We start from the raw sequence: 17,204 nt of genomic DNA, 5'->3' as shown, positions 1-17,204 counted from the left end.
TTTACTTCTTCCACGTCTCTTTTTGTTGCTGATAAGCTTCTTGACTAGACACAGAATTTTCCTCTATTTGCTTCAAATCCTCAAGCTTCTGTAGGATAAAGAGTTTAGGAAGCACATAACGTGTGTTTACCAAACTGTCAGATGTAGACTTATTTTTCTATTGAGTAAAGGTCAGCAAATGTCACCGTATGGTAACTGAGAAGTTTTGTCTTAGGGTTTTGATGGTTTGTTTGTTTTAGTTTTCTCGTGCTGATTTAATTTTTAATTGCTTTTGAATAGGATGGCCATGTTGAAGTAGCTAGGTTGCTTTTGGACAGTGGTGCTCAAGTGAACATGCCAGCTGATTCATTTGAGTCTCCATTGACTTTGGCTGCATGTGGGGGACATGTGGAACTTGCAGCCTTGCTTATTGAAAGAGGAGCTAGCCTGGAAGAGGTCAATGATGAAGGTTATACACCTTTGATGGAAGCAGCCCGTGAAGGACATGAAGAAATGGTGGCATTACTTCTAGGCCAAGGTAAGCACTTGTAGCAGTTATTAAACCATAAATTGGTAGAACACAAGTCTTTGTTAAGACTGAACTTCAGCGTATCGCCTCCTTAGTATATTTACACTGAGCTGTTGCTTCCAAATGTCTGCTGTAAGATGGCTCCATGTAGTCGTGCTGTTAGGCAACAAACAACACAATCGAAGTTCATGTCAACATTTGTCTTAAGGGAATATGAGGTACCACAATTCTCCAAGCCTGATATGGTGAGGGAATTCTTTGGAGTTAGGACACTAACTCTTGAATAAGCATGTTGTGGAACAACATGGGCAACACTGCTGTGAGGGTTAGCTTGGTGAATGGATGCGCCAGCCAAGTGGGGAGTGCACATTTGTAATCACAGTGATTAGGAAGCTGATGCCATCCAGTCAGTTCTATATCCAGAGACACTGAGGAAAAACAAAAGAACACTGAAGACCAACCAAGCCAGATGCATGTACACCATAACCTGTTGAGCTGAGACTGTAAGGAATTTCTGGAAAAAGTGGAATGACGTAGGAATTTAAATATCTTATATTTAGACAATGATCACCTATATATTTTAATAGTATTTTGTTTATTACCTTGTGAAATCTGGTCCATTTAACAAAATGGCATTTATTTATTTTTCATGTAGATATTCTATTGGCTAGAACTTTAAACATACGGGTTTTGAAGTATACTTTTTGATTTTTTAGTGGTGGATTCTTTTTTTTTTTTTTTTTGAGATAAGGTTTCTCTTTGCATAGCCTTGGCAGTTCTGGAATGAGCTTTGTAGATCAGGCTTGTTTTTAATTCACGGAGATCCACCTGCTTCTGCCTCCTGGGATTAAAGGTGTGTGCCACCACAGCCTGGCAAACTTTTTAAATGTGAATCATTTACACTGCATGACAATTTTGTTCCTAATTTAGGCAGTTTTGTTTCTATTGGGAGAGAGGGAGAGAGGGAAGCTACTACAACAGTGCTTTTCATATGGTGTCATGGTGATGGTAGTGTTGCTAGGGCAAGTGAATTAAGTGAATTCACCTCAGCTTGTTCAGCTTTATGTGAAATGGTGATGAAAATATACCAACTTAAGGCCTTAGGAATATGCTGCTCAGTGACAGGATGTTTACTCTGTTCCCAAGGACTTGGGTTTGATCTCCATCCAATACCACACAATTGCCTAATATGGTTGGCTATGGGTTTACTCTCCAGCATTTTCCCTCCCTAAATTCAAATTATATAAATAAATGTACCTTAACAGTCTATTCTTCTAATGTTGCTTGGGAAATAGTACCAGCTTATTAAATGTTAGCTAATATCATTATACATTTACTCTCCATTTTGAATTTTCACAGGAAGGAATTAGGTAATTTGAATACTCCTCTTAATCATAACTGGTGCCTTCTTTTTAAACAAATGTTCCAGGTACATATAGAAGATATCTACTTATGAATGAATGTGGGTTTTCCCCATTTACCTTTCACTGCCATGAATAGTAAAGAGATACATACATTCACATTAGATATAGGTCATTAGAAACCAGTTGTGTTTGTTTGTAACTGAATAAATTCCTGCACTTCCTTTAAGTAGAATCTTTCTTTTAGGAGCAAATATCAATGCACAGACAGAAGAAACTCAAGAAACTGCCTTGACCCTGGCTTGCTGTGGAGGTTTTCTAGAAGTGGCAGATTTTCTCATTAAGGCTGGAGCTGATATAGAACTCGGCTGTTCTACTCCTCTAATGGAAGCTGCTCAAGAGGGCCACCTGGAGTTAGTTAAATACCTACTAGCTGCAGGTATACATTTTTGCATTTGGGAATATATTGTATGATGTAAATAAAAATCACAGTACAGATATTTTTATATTGTTATGTTACACAGAATATGTGTTGAAAAGATAGGATATGCTTTGTGCATGTTTTGCATAATTTACCTGTCAAAGTAAGTATATGCAATTTTTACTTAAGTACTTTTATTCTGGCGCACGCCTTTAATCCTAGCACTCGGGAGGCAGAGGCAGGCAGATCTCTGTGAGTTCGAGGCCAACTGGTCTGCAGAGTGAGTTCCAGGACAAACTCCAAAACAATACAGAGAAACCCTGTCTCGAAAAACAAACACAAAGCAACAAAGTACTTTTAGTCATATATTTTTCTTTCAAAAATTGCTTCACTTATTTGTATATGTGTGCGTGCAGACATGCATGCCACAGTGCAGGTGTTGAGAGGTAGAGGACAACTTGTGGGAGTCAGCTCTCTTTTTACCATGGGATCCTGGGGACCGAACTCAGGTGATCAGGCTTGATGGCAATTGCCTTTACCTCCTGAGCCATTTCTTGCAGACTTTCACAAAGGTCAGTGTATTCATTCTAGAAATGGATATGGTTACTTTATCTGATTTAGGAACTGTAGGCTATCTTGAAGTACCAGGTTTATGTTCATTTTTTAAGATGGTTTTAATAGCAATCATTTTTAACTGTTACAGGAGCTAATGTTCATGCCACGACAGCAACAGGAGACACAGCTTTAACATACGCCTGTGAAAATGGCCATACTGATGTAGCGGACGTCTTACTTCAGGCAGGTGCAGATCTGGTAAGCTGTATCACTTAAATCTTTATGTATAAAAATAAGATGAGGTAGACATTGTAGGACGTGCCTATGCACCTGGGAGGCTGAAGCAGGAAGATGCCCCCGAGTTTAAGGACACCCTAGGCTACTTGAGTCCAGAATCCCAAGGCCTTCCTGGAGTACATGGTGAGCGCCTGCCTATTCAACAAAACCAAGAAATTAATCCAAAGACATAGCTTCTCACTTTGTTGCGTCTTTGTTTTCCCCTTCTCCTCGATTTTATTTAAAGTTACATGATAATTTACTTTTACATTATTTAGTTTTTATTTTTATTTTTGTAATACTATTCAGTTCACTAATCCCTTACAAAGACTCATTTGTGATTTAGAAGCATTTCTTTATAATTTGGAAAAAATTGCTTACTGTGTTTTGAGCATTATTAATTAAAGTGTTAAAACAAAATATTTAATAATTTTGTCCTGCAAGTGGTACATAAACTAGTAAAGGGTAAAGTACATGGTAAGTACACTTGGTGTGGGATATTAAGAGTTGTCACAGGGAATGTGCAGAGAGTGATGTGAAGATCAAAAGATGTAACTAGTCGTTCGACTTGGTAGTTCATTAACTGGATGGGGTTAGAAAGGGGGGTCTGGATAAAAGAGCTATGTAATTGGAACTAAAGTGTAGGAGTTGTCTGAATGCTTGGAGGGTGTGGAGGGACGATCTTGTCTCACACTAGCACTCAGGAGACAGGAGTTCAAATGAGCCTCACTAGGGTGTGAACTTTGAGGTGAGCCTGTGCTACATGAGACCTTTCAGAAAACGACGTGGGTTTGAGGAGAGGGTGTATAGATTATAATCCTAGCATTCAGAAGACTGAAGTAGGAGGGAGGATCACTGTTCTTTGTAAGCCTAAGGTATGTAGCAGGAACTCACCATTAAAAAGGGGGAGCAGGCTGACTATTCATCCAATGTTCAAGTTCTATAATCATTTTTACAGAGAAAAAATTCTTGCATGCTTTAATAAGATGAAGTGTCATTTCAGTGTTTTTCTGAAGCAAGGGTGTCAGCATGCTGCCCTTGCAACATTTAGTGTAGCTTCTGGTAACTAGGATTGCAGATGTGTGCTACTAACCCCCTACTTGAGGTTTTAAATTATTACAATAAAGTGTATATCTGTTTTTTAATTGAAAGTGTGTTTTTCTTAATTTGCTCATTAAATGATATACTTGGGTTCAGTATTAATCCACTTTTTATTTTTATGAAAAGGGTAATTAAATATTCCCTTACAATTAAACATGAGTTACATGACTGGGGTTTTTGTTTTGTTTTTATTTTAATACAGGAACATGAATCTGAAGGTGGAAGAACTCCTTTAATGAAAGCTGCAAGAGCTGGTCATGTTTGCACAGTTCAGTTCTTAATTAGTAAAGGTAAGTTTATGTAGAGGAGTTTTCTTCTTCTTTTCCTGAACTATCCGCCTGGTACTATGCTAAGGTATTTTGACCTTTGAAGGCTGAGGAACATTTTGTGGTTACATGGGGAAGGGATGCTGCTAACATTAGTAATGAAATCTCATAATATATAATAGTAAGGCTATTACATATTACACTAATGTTCCTCTTGTGAAGGACATACACAGACATACACACATACACAGACATACACACATACACATACACAGACATACATACATGCATATATATATAAATGCATCAGCACTAAATGATGTGTAAATTTTTGCCACAACTGGAGCTGCAAAAATGAACCTGTGGTTAAGAACACTTGCCATTCTACAGATGACAGCACACACATTAAATAGCCCACACAACCTTCTGTAACTCTAGTCCCTTGGGATCCAATGTCCTCTGGCCTCCCAGGGCATCTGCAAGCACCTGGGGCACATAAACTCAAAGGTACACACATGTACATATAAATTAAAAATGAATAAGTCTTATTTTTTTTAACCATTCTACTAATGTATTTTTTTCATGTCTGTTTTAGGAGCAAATGTGAATCGAACCACAGCTAATAATGACCATACTGTACTGTCCCTGGCTTGTGCGGGGGGTCATCTGGCAGTAGTGGAACTGCTTTTGGCTCATGGGGCAGACCCTACTCACCGTTTAAAAGTAGGTAACTCAAGTGGTTAATGTAGCATTATGAATTCCTTATCTTTTATTTGCAGTGACATTCTGGGTATTAGCTACCTAGCTTTAATAGAAAAAAAAATTAGATATTTGACATGCACTTACCTGAGAACTGATACGTGTGCTAACTTTTTTCCCTTCTATGTTCGTTCTTTTAGGATGGCTCAACCATGTTGATAGAAGCAGCCAAAGGTGGCCATACAAGTGTTGTTTGCTATCTTTTAGACTATCCTAATAATCTACTTTCAGCCCCTCCACCAGATGTCACTCAGCTAACACCCCCATCCCATGATTTAAATAGGGTAAGCTTCAAAGTTTAAGCATTTTATATTCCTTTTTAGCTATAATATTCATTTAAATGAGATTATCTTTGTTGAAATGAAGTTATGTATAATTATACCAAGGCCTATGTACATTATTATATTTTTGTTCTATATTGATGGGATTATGGTTTCATTTTTTAATATTATGGTCAGAATAACAGGAATTCAAAGCTACTTTTTTAAAAAAAATCAAAGAATGTTAAGGAAAATAATTTGATATACATGTGTCATTGTCTGAAATGTCACACTAAGTATGCTTAACTCTGCAAGTTATTAACTTGATAATTGATTGTGTACCAAGGAAGAAATGACTATCATATTTTTTCTTAGGCACCTCGTGTACCAGTTCAAGCACTGCCCATGGTTGTCCCACCTCAAGAGCCCGACAAACCACCTGCCAATGTTGCTACCACTCTTCCCGTTAGGAATAAAGGTCAGTTATACTTCTAAAGACTATTTCTTACAAGTCCAGGTGAAAATAAGAATACAAAAACTAGCCCTTCAAAATCACTTGTCTCCAACAATGAATTAATTAAGTTGGTATCATTAAAGTTTTTTTTGTTTGTTTGTTTGTTGTTTTAAATCAATGAAAAAGAAACTTTCTGGGAGAGAAGCTAGGTACTGAGGGACTCCGGAAACTCAGATGTTCTTTTTGATGGAGTGCTAATTATTCATGATTTTCTCCAATGAATAATCATTTTTATTCATGTTAAGTTGGATGACAATTCTGATCATTTTTATTTACCATACCTAAATCTTTGTAGTGACATGAGACCTAAAGATTAAAATGTTGGATCAAATATTAAAAGTCAATTGAAAGAACTGGTTTGACACAGATATATATCTAGGACACTTTTTCCTCAACTAATTCAAAGATACGAAAGATACACTTGTTGTTTCTAGGATTCCAAGGTCCATTTTTTGACTTGTGTATGTCATACCATGCCTGTTCTTAAAGTATGTCCCCAAACATGACATCTACCAGTTTGAATCAGTTTTTATTTTGAAAAGTTTTACCTGAAGAAGCTGATTTTGGTTTTGGCTACCATATTCTTTTACCAACATGTATGCTAATTATTCCCAGCAGCTCTTTTAGGTCACTGCCGCTAGCCTATTGTTCTGGCATCCTTTTCGGTTGCTTGCTAAACCTGTTAGCCAGAGCAGTCTGTGTACCTGGCTGTCAGAAGAAACAGAGGATCATGTAGCCCAGCATCTTTTCTTTCAGGGAAACTAAAAGCCCAGGTCTCTATTGGCCAGGTAGTTGTGTGACTATGTGAATTTCTCTCTTTCCTTTGTCAGTCTTGAAGATAGTAGGTCCCAACAAAGACATATTTTAGTTGGGTTTTAATTTCTTGGTACATCTCACTGGTTTGGGTACTCTGTGTGTATGTGTGTATGTTTATCAAAGACAGACATTTACTAAGTGTGGAAAATCTTGATATAGACATCTAAATTTTCTCTACACCTTAATTTAGCTTTATTTTTCTGCTTTTATGATGAGTTTTTGCTTTCTGACCATATGAAATGCCTACACATAGCCTTAGACTTGACTTTGACTTTAACTGCACCACTTAGGTGTCACAAGCTTTCATCCCTCTGTTGTCTAGTTTTAGCCTTGTGGTATTTATAAATTCTGAACTCTACTTTCAGAGAATACTCTATGTACATAAAATACATACATTTTATATTTATGATAGAGAAGGTGGACTTGTGTTTAACTCCTTAAAATTACATTTCACCTTCGTGGAATTGATGCATAACCTTGGTGCATAACTGTTGGCACTAACCCTCCCAACAGTAACTCTGTAATGAGGATGCCATTCATGTGCACTTCTGAGGGGGTTTCTTTTTCACACAGCTGCTTCTAAACAAAAGTCCAACAGCCATTTGCCAGCAAACAGCCAGGATGTACAGGGTTACATCACCAATCAGTCTCCAGAGAGCATTGTAGAAGAGGCTCAGGGAAAGTTAACAGAACTGGAACAGAGGATAAAAGAAGCCATAGAAAAAAATGCACAGCTGCAGTCCTTGGAGCTGGCTCATGCTGACCAACTTACCAAGGAGAAGATCGAGGAGCTGAACAAAACGAGGGAAGAACAAATTCAGAAGAAACAAAAGATTCTGGAGGAGCTGCAGAAAGTAGAAAGAGAATTACAACTGAAAACTCAGCAGCAGCTAAAAAAACAGTATCTAGAAGTTAAAGCTCAAAGAATTCAACTTCAGCAGCAGCAGCAGCAGTCTTGCCAACACCTGGGACTACTTACTCCTGTTGGGGTTGGAGAGCAGCTTTCGGAGGGAGACTATGCACGGTTACAGCAAGTGGATCCTGTTTTGCTTAAAGATGAACCCCAGCAAACTGCTGCTCAAATGGGTTTTGCACCAATCCAGCCTCTGGCGATGCCTCAAGCTTTGCCTCTGGCAGCGGGTCCCTTGCCTCCAGGGTCCATCGCAAATCTTACAGAACTTCAAGGAGTGATAGTTGGACAGCCAGTACTGGGCCAAGCACAGTTGGCAGGGCTGGGGCAAGGAATTCTCACTGAAACACAACAAGGGTTAATGGTAGCCAGCCCTGCTCAGACCCTCAATGACACGCTGGATGACATCATGGCAGGTGGGTTTATATTGTTATGAGCAGGTATCAAATATGATTTGCTTAAGGCGAGTAAGAGTGTGCCAGAAATTTTTTTTATCCATTACTCAACTTGAGAACTATTTTTGGACTCTTAACCCTATGTCTTTAGAAATATTAGTGTTAAGAAGTTCTCAGATGGCTACAGGTCAAATTCAAGATTAGTTCATACAATACAAATGGCCGGATCTGTCTGTGTGAGATCAATAGGATGGGATTCCAAGTTTTTCAGTAGTTGGTTGAGTCTTGGTTTTTACTTTAGGTTTTCTTTTTCACTTTAAGTTCAGAACACTGGGTTTGGGTTTGGGTTTGGGCACTTTTGCTTCTGTATTCATACCAATAAAAGGAAAATTGATAAAAGTTGAAGTGCAAAGGTATTAGGGTATATTAGGAAGTCTATTTGTGATCAAAAGAAATACTTTACATACTATTGTATCAAACTTCATGATGGCTATTTAAAAACAAGCAAACAACAACCAAAACAAACACCTTTACAACATTAATAAAGTACCAACAAAGTAGAGTCTGATTCTACTGTATGTCAGTGATTTTTATTCCCTGTGAATGTTAATGTATAGTCTGTTTCTGACTGTATTATGGGAAGTGTGTTCCCCTAACAGTATGGTGAATAACATGTTTTAAATGTGTAGCCAGAGAGATTTTCTTCTATTCTAATAAGGATTGCAACTTGAGAAGAATTTTAATGCTGCTTATGTGGGACTGATTTTGTGAATTGTATAACAGTAGAATGAGATTTCGTAGAGTCATAGGGAATGCTCTCTTAACTAATATAATTTTCCTTCTTGTGGAAGGAAACCTGAGAAGGAAGGGCAAGTGGAGAATAAAGGGAGTAAATAGTTGTTGAATTTTGATTATTTTTCTTCTGATTTCTTCCCATTTTTTATTCATTTGTTTCTTACCTGGATGATTTGCTGTTTCTAATTTAAAACTATTTTGGAAACATTTATTATGGTGAAAGTCACATATTAAGTCATTTTCTGAAAGAAAATGCTTTTTAGATATGTAGGTTGAGATAATTCAGAAATTGAGAAACAGGTAATAAGGTAGATATTGCATTTCAAAAATTGGTATAGTTTCCCAGTCCCCCCCTTTTATCTTGTCTGCAATATGTGGTTTGAAAATATCTGCTAATCTTAAGAGTAAAATAACTTACACCAGGATAATTGTTACTAGTGACTAATAATAAGAATTGTAACAATCTCAGTACAAGTATAAATTTTCAAAAGACTTAAGTCCCTATTAATCATCACTAACTGATTATGATATTTTTTAAACTTTAAGGGATTTAACATTGTATAACAAGTAGCTCACAGTAGTTATAAATTCAATATTGATTCCATGTCCATTAACTTAGATAATTCTCTATTGTATCTGATTACCAGAGGATTATAAAGTTACATGTTATTTATTGATGAAATGAAGGTTTGGTATGTGCTATACCAGTGACTGTTGGAAAGTTGGTTTTGATGTGCTATCAAGAATTTACCCAATGTACTTGAGTATAGTTGTCAACAATTTGCTGATTGTAACATTTTTTTAGTTCTAATGAGAATTATCAGATGTTTGTAAAGCAGCTTTTTTTTACTGATTCATTTATTCCCAAGATTTCTGTCTGTGTGTTAAAGGTTCATAAATATTTTTCTTTTTAAAAAAATTTTTTTAGTTTTAATGTACATGAGATTTTAGGGATTATGACAAATTTGCTATTTTCTAAAAAGGCTGCTATATCATGCTCTTCTATGTGGGTAAAGAAACATACCCATCGGAATAAGAAAAGAATTTAAAACAATCTTAATGTCTACCTGCAGATGATCCCTACCTAATATCTCACTCATATTCACATGTTATGCACATGTATTTGCACATACAAGCACACACAACTTATTTCTGTATTCTCATTGTTTGAGTAACTTCTGATTATACTTGTTGTTTCAGTTGATTGAGGATCATTTCTACTTCTTCTTTTGAGCTTCTTATGTAACTCAACCTCATTTGGCCTTCTTTCCCCAAGCACCATCCTTCCTGTTCCTTAGTTCTCTTTTGTTATGTTTCTCATATGATGCTCTTCTATCTTCTGGTACTTAGCTGGCCAAGTCTTCAACCTTCCTAATTCACCATACTCCCCAAATCAAAACTAGGCACTTGTTTAACTTCTTTTAACAGTGCCCTTGTTTTGTCTTGATTACACTGTTTCATTTCTGCTGTTAAAAATTTTCAAGCATTCGGTTTTCCCTCTCTAAATTTTAAAATGTAAAGAAAAAGAAATTCCTAGAACTAGAATCCTTTGGTTACTTAGATATTTAAAGCTTGCCCTTTTATTTATGTAGTACATGGTTGAATGATGACCAGTTACTGACTCTTGATACAACACTTTCAAAGGAAATGAGCACGTTTTTTTCTTACCAACTTTAGGTGAGAAGATCAAAACAACTAATTTGAAAAAAACACTCCACATCAAGAAAACTAATTATTCTTTAAAATAATATTATTCCAGTTGGGATATGGATTAAAGTTTAGACACTTACCAGTCTTTTAACCCAGTTAAATTACTAAAGTAAAAATCAGTGAGTGCCGAGAATGGATAGCTCAGTTGGTGTAAAGCTTGTGTAGCACGCACGAAGCACCCTGGGTTTGATCCTTAGCACTCCATAAAACCAGTGGAGTGGTGCATTCCTGTCATCCCAACACTTGATAGGGCAGCAGCAGCAATAACAGAAATTCAGTCATCTTAAACATGGAGTCTATCTTAAGAGCTGTAGATTTAGTGTGATTTTGAAATTTATGTATAGTATAGGAGCTTTCAGTGAAATTATTTGATCTTTAAATCAGCGTGTGTTCATGAGCCTGCAATACCAGCAATCTGACGTAGACTCCAGAGATCAGGATTAGAAGATTGAAGCCTTATGTATAAAGAAGTCAGTAAGACTATCAAATAGTCTGAGAGTCATTAGGTAATTGGTGGCACATGCTCCTCCCTCTTGACCTGGTTCCTTCATGATACAGATGTTTTGTTTGTTTGTTTTTTTTTTTTTTCTTTTCTTTTTGGTCTTTGTTTTTCTTTTGACTTTTAAGTGGACTAAAAATGTACAATTATAGAATGTGTGTTACTATAATGTACAGTGTATGTTTGTGCCCTACCTAAAGATTTTATGTAAAGTATATTTCTTAATTGATAGCCATGTTCATAACTGTTAAAAGGTCAATTTTACTATTATTCTTGGCAAGATAAGTTCTTTTGCCTGGTTTCAGATTCAGTTGTGAATCTATAATTGTTTTCTGTCTAATGTAGTTGGAAGTACTTGGGAAACACACATCTGCACTCTATTCAGAGATTACTGGCCAAAATTTAATATTCATGCAGGTGCATTCTTACTGTGGGTGAAGAGGAAGATGTTTACATGTTAACTTCAGAATTGAGTTATTGAGAGAACAAAGTCCCTTAAGCTAATATTTAGTCTATTCTATGCCTTTGTCTTCAGCATTATTCTCACACTCCAAGTACAGCTCTAACTAGCCATTATTTAAATCATATATGTGAGTGAAGTGAACTAAGATTACAGAAGAATCCTGCATAGAAGAACAAGGGTCCATATTGGGAGGATGATTGTATGAATATATTTATTTCTAGCCCAATCTTCATTTTGTCCCAAGTCAATGTGATTGCAAATACCTGTGTGAGGATCAATTTTTTTTCTACTCTCAAAAACTCACACCAGGGCCTTCACAGTTCCAACTGCCCTGTTGTGTTTAGTAAATGTGTGGTGTTTTCAGTAGTTTGATTTTGAGGGTGTCCCACTCTAACAGTGAAGTAACTTTTATTCACTCTGAAATACAAGGGTGAGGCTGGCAAGTTTAAAAAAGATCACCCTTTTCCCTTTATTCTTGATTATTTTATCATTTATTCCTTTTCTGTGTAACTTTAGTGTGTTTTCAGGTTTATTTTGAATTAAGATTTTTTTTTGTTACTTTCATTAAAAGAGAATTTGTCTTTCAGGTGAATTATTTTGTGGGAAGTGGATTACTCAATATCTATTCTATTTTGGGGCTGTTCACCAATCAAAAATGATACGGAAATTAGTTATTAATGTTATAAAAGTGTCTTATAGACATTTTGTTTAAAAACTGCTAGAAACATTTCTTACTCTTTCCTAACAATGTTTCGTCCTTATTAAGTGCAGTTATTTTGTTCAACAGCAGTCAGTGGAAGAGCATCTGCAATGTCAAACACTCCTACCCACAGTATCGCTGCTTCTATTTCCCAACCTCAGACTCCAACTCCAAGTCCCATCATCTCTCCTTCAGCCATGCTACCTATCTACCCTGCCATTGATATTGATGCACAGGTAAGCTCCACATTAGGAGAGATGGTCACACTGGAATGACATCACCTATAAATGTTAACTTGCAGTGATCCTAACATCTTAGATGACATTGTCAAAGATTCCAGACACAAAAAATTAAAATCCATTTTTCAAAAACTAGTAAGCCAGACACCGTGACTCACATCTAATCACTTATAGTTAATGTCAGGCCTGACTGAGCTAAACTTTAATTTTAGTTTAGAAAGTACTAGAATGTAACAGAAGTAACTTATTTAATATTAAGCTGAAACCACAACTTTCATCTCAGCCATTGGTAATTAGGGTCAAGAGGATCAAGTCACTATGTAATAATTTGAAGCTAGTCTAGGTTACATGCTACCTTGTCTCAGTAGAACAAACATTAGGATTGGTGTGTATTTCCTTAAATACATAATGGATTGTTTATAAAAGAAAATGCCGGGACTATAGATCAGTGATGTAGTGCTTAAAGTCCTGGGTTGAGTTCCTAGCCTCACTAGAAGGTGGTGCTGTAACTTCATGCATCGACTGTGTGTTTCTATATATTATATGTTCTTAGTTGCATTGTATAACTTTTCCCCTTGAGATAGGATCTCAGTAGAGCCTAGGCTTACCTCAATCCCAGCAGTCCTCCTGCTTAAGCCTCCTGAATGCTGGAGTTATAGGCATAAATCACCCACCATACCTGACTTTATATCGCTTTTTAAGATTCTGACTTATGGTATGAGGAAATATGTAGTGAGTTTATGGGATTTAGGCTGGTAACATTCCATGGAGGTGTGATAGAAACACTTTATTTGGATTTTCTAAAGGAATATGTATAGGGGTGAAGAAAAGATAAGGTTATGCTTTAGAAAATTTGAGACCTGCTAAGTAAGCATTTCTAATTAAAAATTAAAGGCAGAGGCAGGTGGATTCCTGTGAGTTTGAGGTCATTGGGGGCTGCATAGTAATACGATCCATCAATTGATTGATTGGTCGATAGAGATAGGTAAATAGATCAATAGATAGATCGATAGATAAAGGTTGCATAGTGATGTGATTAGATGGATGGATGGATAGACAGACAGACAGAATGAATTTAGTTGATTCAAGATGATACAATTCCTCAGTGGTTAAAGGTGCTTGCCCTCAAGTTTAATAGCCTCAGTTTGATTCCTGTGTTCCACATAGTAGAAGAAGAAAGCTACCTCCTGCAAGTTGTCCCCTGACGTATATGTATGCTACATCATGTGTTCCCACATAAACTATGCGTACACACATGCACTATAAGTTGAGCATGAAATCCCAGAACAAGATGGGGCTGGCAAATGTAGCTTGTTATATCTTGAAAAATGCCAAAAGGTGGCAGGCATCATGTTACAAGTCTTGAATCCCAGCGCTTGCTAGGTAAAGAGGCAGGAGGACCAAAGTGTTCTTTTCAGCTACATAAGTCTAAGGCCATGGTGAACTACAGAAGACCTTTATTCGCAACCAATCAATTAAGTGAAATTAGAAAGAAAAGAAGGAAAGGCTAAGAAGTATACATTAAGAGAGACTATTTAGAAAGGTAAAGTAAGAGTAAGAAAATGTTTGCAGGGTATTTTTGTAGTATTTTGATTAATACTTGGGGTGAGGGAAGTATATGCTGTTAAAACTTACAACCAGATTTTTATAAATTATAATTTCAAGAAATGTGTATATTCCATTGAAACCAAGCTATGAGAGTTCCTTTTTCACTAAAGTGTTTCTTGGTTCATTGTTATATATGTGGGCATGTTTGTTTTTTGTTAGATAGGGTCTTACTCTGTAGACCAAGCTGTGCTGAAATTAACAGAAGCCTGCCTCTGTCTCCTGAGTGCTGGGATTAAAGGTGTGCACCACCATTTTAGGCTTATTTTAATTTTTTGTTTATGTGTTTTTTTTTATGTGTGGGTGTTTGAACTTTGTGTTTTTCTGTGAACCACAGCATGCCTGATTTCTGTGGAGGTCAGAAGAGGCCATCAAATTCCCTGGAACAGAAGGCCATGAGCTACCAGCAAGTTCACTTAATCACTGAATTCTCTCTCTAGTCTTAGAAACTTGCTGGGGAATATTTTAAAGAAATTACCTAATCCTCAGACCAGGTCACTACCATTAATGTTCTGAAGCAGATTAATCATTTTGTTTATTTGTCACTTTGCTTGGCTAAGGAGGAGGAATGCTAGGAGCCAGACTCTTGTAATTATTCTGTTTTATGTGTGTTTGTTAGCTACGAGTCTTGCCCTAGCTTGCTTGAACTCATGATCTTCTGGCTTTGTCGTCTGGTTAGGTAGAATCAGAAGTGTGTACTATTTCATTCAATAAGATACTATTCATGCTGCATAGCCTCTTTTAAAACTATAAAAATCTCATTCATTTATATTGTTGATCAAATTGTGGAATTCAGTATAACTTGGCATTGGATATGTATTATTTTCCTTGAGATTATGATCTTGAGACTAGAAGTATGTTCTGATTTTTAGGGGACAAAGAATGGGCCCTTACACAGAGTTATGTCTTCCTTGTTTCCAAAACAATTTCAAATAAAATGGGTCCAAAACTATGTACCCAAGTATGACTTTGATTCACTGGATATTAAGTTATGGATGATGAACTTGTTTCACTCATTAACAACAGTCATGTAAGTTAACTGAGAATTTATATAAATTGAAAAAAACTTTTGTTTATATATAAAGATTTGACTATGGCTCCTTAAAAAATACGGCTTGGCAGTAAAGAACACTGGTTTGCTCTTACAGTTTCTAGCACTCTCATGGTGCTTCACAACTATCCTTAACTCTAGTTCCAGGTGATCTAGTGTCGTCTTTTGGCCTCTAAGGGCACCAAGCATGTAGACAAAGCAAAGTACTCACACATAAAATACATGAATCTTTTAAAAAAATTTTTTTTTAGTTTTTAAAATTCCTGCCTGGTTCTTTTTTGGTTGTTGTTGTCTGGTTTTTTTTTTTTTTTTTTTTTTTTTGCTTGTTTCATTTTGTCTACCTTTCTTTCTTTTCTTTTTTTCTTCTTATTTTTTTTTTTTTTTTTTGAGACAGGGTTTCCCTGTGGCTTTGGAGACTGTCCTGGAACTCACTCTTATCCACCAGGCTGGTCTCGAACTCATAGAGATCCATCTGACTCTGCCTCTGCCTTCCGAGTGCTGTTTCCTGGTTTCTGTATTGAGACTTTTGAAAACCTTTTTTTGCATTTTTGCTTAACACAAGTTAATTTTTAGTGCTTATCTAAATACAGAACAATTTTTACATCTGAGGGGTAAAACAGACAAAATGGTAATTATCACTCTTCTTCCTGACTCAATTATTGAAGTTAATTTAAGAAATTTGTTTCTGTGTCAAGCAGGTACTTCAGTAAAAATTAAGATTCCCTCCTCTCACCCCCCCCCAGTACAATCCCTCTAAAAATATTTGATAAAGTAAAATCTATGAACTCTGGTGCCATGAATATTTTTGTTTGTGTGACCAAATTGTGCTAGAGCACACAAATGAAACCCTGACAAATACCAGAATACCACGCTACTGTGAGAGATTAAACAGACTAAAGGGATTAGAGGGTCTTTCATTCTGTTGAAGTTATTTGAGGTGAAAAGGGAGAGTTTGATTCCCTAGCGAAAACTGGGCAGTAAATAAGATGGAGATTAAACTTGGGTAACCCTCAGTTAAGTTTTTACTTGATTATATGAAATTGGATCGACTCACATAGACACTAAGTATAAGAAAGGACTAGTTTTTTTCATGGTCTTTTAACACTTGCTTAAAAGCCTCTTTGCTATCACATGTACATCAGATATGTGTGACCTGCTTTAGTTGTTATTCTCAAACTGTTATGAACTTTTCTTGAAGTAGAAGCAATGTGAGAAAAATTAATAAAAAATTAGTATACATTATTTCTATTTCCCCTACTAACTATTGAGAGGTTTAGGTGTGGGCTGGGAATGTGACTTATTTGGTAGAGTGCTTGCCTGGTATGCACAGAATCCTGGGTTGTCCTGGGTTGGATTCTCCAGCACCATATAAAACCTGGTATGTTTATTCCTACCTCTAATTCCAGCACACAGGTTGAGTAAAGAAAATCAAAAGTTCAGTGTCATCCATTGTTAGATAGCATATTTGAGACCAGCCTGGATTACACATGCTATTAAACTTAACGTGGCATGCATTCAGAATTAAATTATAGCTGAATATAAATTATAGTTGGACATAGCTACTCATTCCTGTGAGCCTAAAACTTGGAAGGTTGAAATAGGATTATCTCAAGTGGAGTATAGAATTGAGACTGTCTGAATACTGCCTCCCCCAACTCCTAAAAAAGTAAAACAAAATTGTGAAGTATGTTACATTGTGTTTTACCTTCAATGTCTGAATGTTACATAGATGTTTTTCTATATTCTTACCGATTTTGGAATCCAGAGAAAAGTTTCATTATAATGATATAACAAATAATTAAAGAATAAGGAGGATATTACCTATATGTAATATACATTAGGGCCTTCTGTTTGCTGGGTATATTCACATGCCTAGAATCCCAGCGTTTGGAAGTCTGAAGCTGGAGGATTGGGAGTAGGAAACTAACTAGCCTGGCATGCATATTAAGACCCTGTCTCAAAATAAAAAGCAGTTTCCTTTAATTAAGATTGAAGCTTAC

At 36.3% G+C, this 17,204-nt stretch overlaps 1 protein-coding gene across 5 annotated transcripts in view; it reads left to right on the top strand.

The window, feature by feature from the left end:
- Positions 1-17,204, top strand: part of Ankrd17 (ankyrin repeat domain 17) — a 134,777-nt gene that overhangs the window by 68,428 nt on the left and 49,145 nt on the right. For 2 of the 5 annotated variants that reach the window (XM_040747377.1, XM_040747379.1), the window contains exons 8-16: positions 280-517; positions 2,117-2,308; positions 2,994-3,103; positions 4,425-4,512; positions 5,084-5,211; positions 5,388-5,531; positions 5,883-5,985; positions 7,411-8,163; positions 12,397-12,545. In XM_040747377.1, the coding sequence (XP_040603311.1) occupies positions 280-517; positions 2,117-2,308; positions 2,994-3,103; positions 4,425-4,512; positions 5,084-5,211; positions 5,388-5,531; positions 5,883-5,985; positions 7,411-8,163; positions 12,397-12,545 (1,905 nt within the window). The remainder of the gene's footprint in view (positions 1-279; positions 518-2,116; positions 2,309-2,993; positions 3,104-4,424; positions 4,513-5,083; positions 5,212-5,387; positions 5,532-5,882; positions 5,986-7,410; positions 8,164-12,396; positions 12,546-17,204) is intronic. The other 3 variants (XM_040747378.1, XM_040747381.1, XM_040747380.1) reach the window with 3 other exon arrangements.

This window comes from Mesocricetus auratus, unplaced genomic scaffold, assembly GCF_017639785.1.
Source record: "Mesocricetus auratus isolate SY011 unplaced genomic scaffold, BCM_Maur_2.0 Super-Scaffold_100006, whole genome shotgun sequence".
NCBI classification, from domain to species: domain Eukaryota; kingdom Metazoa; phylum Chordata; class Mammalia; order Rodentia; family Cricetidae; genus Mesocricetus; species Mesocricetus auratus.
The sequence above is the reverse complement of the archived record's forward strand: the minus strand, read 5'-3'. Positions and strand labels throughout refer to the sequence as shown.